The sequence below is a fragment of the Lolium perenne genome, chromosome 3 (assembly GCF_019359855.2).
Source record: "Lolium perenne isolate Kyuss_39 chromosome 3, Kyuss_2.0, whole genome shotgun sequence".
In the NCBI taxonomy this organism is placed as follows: Eukaryota; Viridiplantae; Streptophyta; class Magnoliopsida; order Poales; family Poaceae; genus Lolium; species Lolium perenne.
In genome coordinates, this window is record NC_067246.2 from 6990618 (window position 1) to 7000126 (window position 9509).

General features: G+C 44.5%; 1 protein-coding gene across 1 annotated transcript; it reads left to right on the forward strand.

The window, feature by feature from the left end:
- Positions 1–344: 344 nt before the first annotated feature.
- Positions 345–3635, forward strand: LOC139837772 (uncharacterized). Its single transcript, XM_071827039.1, has one exon. The coding sequence runs from the start codon at positions 345–347 to the stop codon at positions 3633–3635; it is 3291 nt and encodes a 1096-aa protein (XP_071683140.1).
- Positions 3636–9509: the final 5874 nt, after the last annotated feature.

The following is a 9509-nucleotide window of genomic DNA, read 5'->3' on the forward strand; positions in this document are numbered from 1 at the left end:
CATTAGCCCGGTGCTAAAGCCCTCCTTTGCCCTATATCACACCCCCAGCCAGCCCTCACTCCATTTTTTCTTGGTGGAAGGTGTGAGGGTTGTGTGCTTGCTTGCTTTTCTTTCTCATGCACATGAGGTGCTCGATGAAATGTCTGAGAGAATGATGCCGCTTGGTTTCACACAAAACAAAAATGATACGAGGTGCAGGAGCGACACTTAAGCTTTCTCCTCTTTCTTTCCTCCTCGATCAAGGTTAAGCAACTTTACCTTTTCATTTATACAGTGGTCATTTCCACTATTTATATTATGATGTTTTGTCATGGTTTTTTGATAAACTTAATTATATGATGTAGATGAACCGGCAGCAATGGATGTACGTTGACCGACGACTACCCGAGTTCACTGCAGGCCTGAAAGATTTTCTCCGTGTGGCTGAGGAAAACCCACAAGCGGATGGTTTTATGTGTTGTCCATGTGTTGATTGCCGGAACTTAAAGAAATACCGTCAATGGCAAGTCCTTCACTCCTACCCGCTTTGGAAAGGTTTCATGCCCAGCTATAATTGTAGGACCAAGCATGGAGAAAGAGGGCTTATGATGGAAGACAATGAAGAAGAAGAAGAGGATGATGATATGTACCCTAACTACGGTGATACTGCAACGGGGCATGATGAAGATGAAGAGGCAGGGGGAGCTGAAGATGAAGAGGCATCAGATGAGCCCGTTGATGATGATCTTCGTCGGGTCATCGCTGATGCACACAGAGAAGCAGAAACTGAAAAAGAGAAGCGGAAGTTAAAGGGCATGTTAGAGGATCACAAAAAAAAGTTGTACCCAACTTGCGAAGATGGCAACACAAAGCTCGGTACCAGACTGGAGTTGCTGCAATGGAAGGCAGAGGCTGGTATATGTGACAAGGCATTTGAGAAGTTACTGAAAATAATGAAGAAGAAGCTTCCAAAGGATAACGAATTGCCTGATAGTATGTACAAAGCAAAGAAGGTTCTCTGCCCTCTAGGATTAGAGGTGCAGAAGATGCATGCATGCATTAATGACTGCATCCTCTACCGCGGTGAGTACGAAAATTTGGAAAAATGCCCGGTATGCACTGCACTGCGGTATAAGATCAGGCGAGATGACCCTGGTGATGTTGAGGGCGAGCCCCCCAGGAAGAGGGTTCCTGCCAAGGTTATGTGGTATGCTCCTATAATACCACGGTTGAAACGTCTGTTCAGAAACAAAGAGCATGCCAGGTTGTTGCGATGGCACAAAGAAGACCGTAAAAAAGACGAGATGGTGAGACACCCCGCTGATGGGTCGCAGTGGAAAAAAATCGATAGAGAGTTCTCGAACTTTGCAGGTGATGTGAGGAACTTAAGGTTTGGTCTAAGTACATATGGCATGAATCCTTTTGGGGAGCAGAGCTGCATGCATAGCACCTGGCCTGTAACTCTATGTATCTATAACCTTCCGCCTTGGTTGTGCATGAAGCGAAAGTTCATTATGATGCCAGTGCTCATCCAAGGCCCAAAGCAACCTGGCAACGACATTGATGTGTACCTAAGGCCATTATTTGAAGAACTCTTACAGTTGTGGGCCAAACCAGGTGTACATGCGTGGGATGAGCACAAACAGGAGCCATTTGACCTACGAGCGTTGCTTTTCATGACCATCAATGATTGGCATGCTCTTAGTAACCTTTCAGGACAGACAAACAAGGGATACAATGTATGCACGCACTGTTTAGATGAGACCGAAGGTGCATATTTGGATAAATGTAATAAGGTTGTGTACCTGGGGCATCGTCGATTTCTTCCAAAGAGGCACCCCATCGGAAAGAAAAGCAAGCATTTCGGAGGTGAGGCAGATCACCGGGAGAAGCCTGAACTCCATACTGGTGATGCTTTACTTGATATGGTCAAGGACATAAAAGTAATCTTTGGAAAGGGTCCTGGCGGTCAATCTGTTCCGAATGACGTCACTACCGGACACGCACCCATGTGGAAGAAAAAATATATATTTTGGGAGCTACCCTATTGGAAAGTCCTAGAGGTCCGCTCTTCAATCGCCGTGATGCACGTGACGAAGAATCTTTGCGTGAATCTGCTAGGCTTCTTAGGCATGTATGGGAAGACAAAAGATACACCAGAAGCACGGGAGGACCAGTATCGTATGAAAGTACAAAAAAACAAGCAAGAACAGAACAAGACGGATACAGGGCGTCACTTAAGTCCTGCCAGCTACGCTCTTACTAAAGCAGAGAAGGAAATCTTTTTTGAAGTCCTTTACAGTATCAAGGTGCCATCTGGCTTCTCATCAAATATAAAGGGGATTATAAATATGGCAGAGAAAAAATTCCAAAACCTGAAGTCGCATGACTGCCACATTATTATGACGCAGTTGCTTCCGGTTGCATTGAGGGGGCTTCTGTCGGAAAATGTTCGAATACCCATTGTGAAGCTATGTTCATTCCTCAATGCAATATCTCAGAAGGTAATCAATCCAGCTAGTCTGCCAAGGTTACAGAAGGATGTGGTGCAATGTCTTGTTAGTTTTGAGTTGGTGTTTTCGCCATCTTTCTTCAATATTATGACGCATCTCCTGGTTCACCTTGTCGAAGAGATTGCCATCCTCAGTCCTGTATTTCTACACAATATGTTCCCCTTCGAGAGGTTCATGGGAGTCTTAAAGAAATATGTTCATAACCGTGCTAAGCCAGAAGGAAGCATCTCCAAGGGCTATGGAACAGAGGAGGTTATTGAGTTCTGTGTTGACTTTATTCCTGACCTTAAGTCGATTGGTGTTCCTGAATCGCGGCATGAGGGGAGACTAAGTGGAAAAGGCACGCTAGGAAGGAAATCAATGATATGTATGGACGTGATTTCTTTCACTCAAGCACACTACACAGTTCTACAAAGTTTCACCTTGGTGGCCCCGTATATCACTGAACACAAGAATATTGTACGCTCCCAACACCCGGGGCAGTCAGAAGACTGGATTACACATAAACATATGCAGACTTTCGGCGGTTGGCTGCGAACACATCTCATGAATAACAGCGATGTTGGAGATCAGTTGTACTTGTTGGCCGGGTCACCATCTTCGACTGTACTGACTTTCCAAGGGTACGAGATAAATGGAAATACCTTCTACACGATCGCCCAAAATAAAAAGAGCACCAACCAAAACAGTGGTGTCCGCATTGATGCAACAAACAACAATGGGGAAAAGGACACATGTTATGGTTACATAGAGGAGATATGGGAACTTGACTATGGACCTTCTTTTAAGATCCCTTTGTTTCGGTGCAAATGGGTCAAGCTAGATGGAGTAGTGGATCTCAACAATCTTGGTTACAGAGACGAATCATTCGTCCTAGGCAATGATGTGGCTCAGGTGTTCTATGTGAAGGATATGTCCTCCAGACCGAAGAAAAGAAAACATAAGCAAACGAGCTCATCCGATGAGCCAAAGCGTCACATAATTCTTTCAGGGAAAAGAACCATCGTCGGAGTCGAGGACAAGACAGACATGTCAGAAGATTATAATAAGTTTGGTGAAATTCCGCCCTTCACAGTGAACATTGACCCAACCATCGCGTTAAATGCTGAAGATGCTCCATGGTTACGGTCGAAGCGATCATAATGTATTATTATCCTGTACCTTGAGCTCATATTGTGAAGGATTTTTTGTGATGTATGCGATTCTCCAAGTTTAATATTTTTCCTTGCAACTATGACACATAATATGACAGCACGCGAAGGTTTCGCATTGTTTGGATCGTTTTTGAATTTTTTATGCTCGTTTCAAACTATATTCAAAACGGCGGGCATGAAGATCCTTCGCTCGGGGCGGAGTTTCGTTAAACTTGCACTGGATCTCTGATGAAATAGCATGTTGTGAACCCAAGAAAGATTTTTACAAAAAATATCAAGCATTATATCATGTACCTGTAGTTTAAATCTGGTCGGCCTCCTACCGATTCGATAGGAATTTATCTTTTTCATGAGGGGTGGATGGAAAGGTTCCAGATACACCGGTTGGGAAATTATCCATCTTAGGTGGTCTAGTATTTTTGAAAAATGTGTTGGTACTAATGTGAAACTTTAATTTGGTGGTTGCTTCACAAAAAACCCAGTTTTCGGCACCTCGAAAATGGAAAATGGCTTTTTCGTTCGATGAAAAGGAAAACTTTCTCCTGCAACATAGTAAGACATCCCAAGATGCACATGTGTGCACAATATGGGCACATTATCACAAACTATGTCGCGATTCTATCAGTAACATTGGTCGTTTGACCTAAATGCCATGAAACCTCGAACATGATAGCTTATATTATGAATGATTTTTTGTGATGTCTGCAATTATCCAAGTTTAATATTTTTCTTTGCAACTATGACACATAATATGACAGCACGCTAAGGTTTCGCATTGTTTGGATCGTTTTTGAATTTTTTATGCTCGTTTCAAACTATATTCAAAACGGCGGGCATGAAAATCCTTTGCTCGGGGCGGAGTTTCGCTAAACTTGCACTGGATCTCTAATGAAATAGCATGTTGTGAACCCAAGAAAGATTTTTACAAAAAATATTGAGCATTATATCATGTACCTGTAGTTCAAATCTGGTCGGCGTCCTACCGATTCGGCAGGAATTTGTCTTTTTCATGAGGGGTGGATGGAAAGGTTCCAGATACACCGGTTGGGAAATTATCCATCTTAGATGGTCTAGTATTTTTGAAAAATTTGTTGGTATCAATGTGAAACTTTAATTTGGTGGTTGCTTCACAAAACACCCCATTTTCGGCACCTCGAAAATGGAAAATGGCTTTTTCGTGCGATGAAAAGGAAAACTTCCTCCTGCAACATCGTAAGACATCCCAAGATGCACATGTGTGCACAATATGGGGACATTATCACAAACTATGTCGCGATTCTATCAGTAACATTGGTCGTTTGACCTAAATGCCATGAAACCTCGAAAATGATAGCTCATATTCTGAAGGATTTTTTGTGATGTCTGCAATTCTCCAAGTTTAATATTTTTCCTTGCAACTATGACACATAATATGACAGCACGCGAAGGTTTCGCATTGTTTGGATCGTTTTTGAATTTTTTATGCTCGTTTCAAACTATATTCAAAACGGCGGGCATGAAGATCCTTTGCTCGGGGAGAGTTTCGCTAAACTTGCACTGGATCTCTGATGAAATAGCATGTTGTGAACCCAAGAAAGATTTTTACAAAAAATATTGAGCATTATATCATGTACCTGTAGTTCAAATCTGGCCGGCCTCCTACCGATTCGGCAGGAATTTATCTTTTTCATGAGGGGTGGACGAAAAGGTTCCAGATACACCGGTTGGAAAATTATCCATCTTAGGTGGTCTAGTATTTTTGAAAAATGTGTTGGTACCAATGTGAAACTTTAATTTGGTGGTTGCTTCACAAAACACCCCGTTTTCGGCACCTCGAAAATGGAAAATGGCTTTTTCGTGCGATGAAAAAGAAAACTTCCTCCTGCAACATCGTAAGACATCCGGGAGTCCTGCTTGCGGGAAGAGGTTCCTCAAGCGGAGCTTCCGAAGATGTCTAAGACGGCCGGCCATCTAAGACATCTTCGAGAAGCTCCGCCGGAGAGGCTCTTTCTTTCCTGGTCGCCGTCGCCGGGTGTATACCAGCTCCCGGGAAGCTCTCTCTGCTCTCCCCTCATTTTTTGTACCCTGAGCTACTGGTTGTTGGGTGTATACTAGCACCTTCCGGGCGGGAGTCCTGCTTGCGGGAAGAGTTCCCTCGGGCGGAGCATCCGAAGATGTCTAAGACGGCCGGCCATCTAAGACATCTTCGAGAAGCTCCGCTGGAGAGGCTCTTTCCTTCCGGGTAGTTGCCTCCTCTCTCTGCTCCTAGGCTGCTCTCTCTGCTCTCCCCGGAGGGGCTATATATAGCGGCGTGCCCCCAGATAATCCCCTCCCCCCCCAGATAAGGCAAACACCAGATAAGTTTCCCCCAGATTAAGCCCCCCCCCCCATCTTTTGTCCCGGTTTGAGCCCCCACCCGGGATAAAAGGGGTATATAAACTAACCCACCATCTCGGCGGCGGGGGCATTGTGAAATGGGCTAGGGTTCGGTGAGTGAAGTGGGAGACGGGGACGCAGGAGCTATTTATAGAGGCGTGTATGCGGGAAATCTCCGCGCGGCGTCGTGGCGGGAAACTATCCCGCGCGGCGTCGTGGCGGGAACCTATCCCACGCGGCGACGTGGCGGGAGCGGGAAACTTTCCCGCGCGATTTTAATGAATATCTTATTTAAAAAAACACTAGAAAAGAAACAAAAAAACACTAGAAAAAAGCACTAGCTAATTTGTTATTGGTTTTTAGGTATATTTTTACTATTTGCATTAGGTATAATTTAATGAATATTTTATTTGTTTAAAAAGGCAGGAAACAATGAAAGAACAAAAATAATATGAAAATTTGACCTTTAGCACCGGTTCGTGTCTGGAACCGGTGCTAAAGGGTGCCCTTGGCGCCATCCAAGGGGCAGCCAAAAATCAGACTTTTAGCACCGGTTCGTGGATGGAACCGGTGCTAAAGGGTCTTTAGCACCGGTTCCAGCCATGAACCGGTGCTAAAGGGTCCTTACTACTTAACTTCACGCCCAACTCCTTCTTCCCTAGATCGACACAACTCCAAAACTGCTAAGGACCGCGCGAGGAGCTGCTACGACGCCGGCAGGCTGCCCGATTTCCGCGCCGCCGCCGTTGTCCGCCCGTCGTCCGGGCCGGCGCCGCCGCAGCCGCCGCCGTTCGCCTCGAGGCCGCGCGCGCGCGCACCTCTCTGTCCGCTCCGCGCGCCGTCCGCCTCGGCCGCGCCGCCGCATCCCGCGCTCGCCGCCGCATCCCGCCTCGGCCGCGCCGCCGCATCCCGCGCTCGCCGCCGCATCGCCGCCGAGCCCGTCGCGCCGCCCGCACCCGCCTGCAGCCCTCCTCTCCTCCGGCCGGCCGGCAAGAGGTGAGCTTTTTTTTTCTTTTAATTTTTTCATTGTTTTTTTCAATTTGCAAATATATTAGTTAGTTTAATTTAATTGTGTTCGTATAGTTAGGTTTATTTGTTATATATAGTTTATTTGTTATTTTTTGTTTTAGGTATATATTTGTTTAGTGTATATTGTTAGTATAGTTAGGTTTATTTTGTTAAAGTATATATAATTGTTAGATAAAAGTAGTATTAGTTGGAAAAATTAGTTAGAAAAATTAGTTAGAAAAATTAGTAGTATTAGTTAGAAATATTTGTTAGATAAAAATTTATTAGTTAGAAATATTTGTTAGTAAAAAAGTAGTGAAATTTATATGTTAGAAATATTTGTTAGATAAAAATTTATATGTTAGAAAAAAGTAGTGAAAAGTAGTAATATTTGTTAGATAAAAAATTATTAGTTAGAAATTTTTGTTAGATAAAAAGTAGTGAAATATATATGTTTGAAATATTTGTTAGATAAAAATTTATATGTTAGAAAAAAGTAGTGAAAAGTAGTAATATTTGTTACTAATATATATTCATAAGTTATTCAAATTCAATATTATGTTTGTTTAATTATGTTAGTACATATATGATTTAGTTTTCATAGCTACGATGCCGCGCCCGCCGCGTCGTGGAGGGTCTGGGACCGTTCTGGACCAGATGCTGCTGATGGGGGAGGTCCGGGACTGGGCTCCACTGGGGTGGCACTGGGAGGTGTTATCTTCCGAGGCGCACACCTTGGTGCGGAATCCGGGTCCCGTCGTCGACCCGGATCTTCTTTGGTGGAGGTCGTGTGGGTCACGCTCGTTTCAGAGGGAGCCGGCCCCCGAGGAGATGGTAGCTCGCCGCATTACAGAGGAGGACGAGCACGTTCACCGTTACCTACATGTGTTAGACACCATGTATAGGAACGGATAGTCAGTTCTGCAGGGATCTCACGTGAGCTATGATCTTGTGATTGTTCCGTGGCTTTGGGTGTTCACCCGGCGCGGCTCAGGACCCGGTCGGCGCCGTTGAGAGGTTCTAGTGATGTATTAGGGTTAAATAAAAATGGACCCAATCGAGCTATATGTGTAACTCCAATCTTTGATCATGTATTGAGCATTATCCTTAATTAGTAGCTATATATATGTGTAACTCTAATATTTGATCATGTTCTGAGCATTATCCTTAATTACTGCTTCGTTGTGTTTATAGCATTAGAATAACTTGTAAGTCTTTGCAGAAACTATGGAACGAGACCTAGAAAAGGAATACATCGTCGAGGACATTATCCGTGATGATGAAGATGTCACCTCTCTTTATCTGAACCAATCTGGTGAGGGAGACGAGCAAAACCGTGGAGATGGCTCTGGTCGGGGAGATGAGCAAGACCGTGGAGATGGCTCCGGTGAGGGAGAAGGCGACGACTCCGATGAGGGAGAAGCTGACGGCACCGAGGTGTATATATATTAATTAACTAAGCTTCTAGATTTGTGCATATCCATATATTAACGTTGTTTCTTCTTTTAGACCTCCAGATCAACAAAATCTACTGGAAGTAAACGAGGCGCGGCCAGAAGGATGGAAGACCATGAAAGGTGCACCATCACGGAAATCGCTGAAGATGGCGAACCGATTGCTCCCAAGGCTCACGCAAGAAAGTTTGTAAGTCAATGCGGAGTTCTTGTTAGGGACACCATCCCGATCACCACTCAAGAATGGAAGAAACCTGCAAATGCGGAAGGAGTTACTTATGTCGACACGAGATCCAAAATTATGCTGTTTAAGAAGCTCCTGGTAAATTTCACCTTACCGGAGCCAACTGAGGCTGAACGTGAGAATGACAGGCCAGACCGTGAGGATCCCGAGCTGAATATCGTACAGCGAAGAGTCAAGAAGTGGGCTCTTAAGAAGATGGCAACACAGTTCAACAGCTACAAGAAGAAATTGGACAACTTTTTTGTCAAGGAAAAAAAGACTCCGGATTTCAATGGACCCTATGAGAAGATAAAAACCAGTGGGAGGAATTTGTGAAGTACAAGACATCAGAGAGAGCAAAGAGAAGGTCAGCCACCAATAAGAAAAATGCATCTAAGAAGATATACTACCATATCTTGGGGCAACGAGGCTACAAGGCTGGCATGCCTAAGTGGAAGAAAATGGAGGACGACCTAATTCGTAATGGGATCCAGCCAGAGGTATTGAAATGGAACCAGCGGGCAAGGGATTGGTTTTACGCGCATGGGGGCACGTTGGACTCACAAGGGAAATGTATATATATACACAAAGACATAAGGAAAACCCACTTCCCATCGAAGCCTTTAGAAATGTTGCAAAGGAAGTTGTAGAGGGGAAGTTCCATCCCGACAGAGAGAAGGACGAGCTCGCACGCGCCCTTGGGAATCCTGAACACCCAGGACGAACACGAACCATACCAGGTTCCAAACCGTGATATATTGGGTTTCCTGCAGAAACGAAGAAATATCCCGATAGAAGCCGTCAGAGGCAAAAGGATGTGGTT

Coding starts and splice junctions, on each gene's coding strand:
- LOC139837772 (XM_071827039.1), top strand. CDS start 345: ATGAACCGGCAGCAATGGATGTACGTTGACCGACGACTACCCGAGTTC.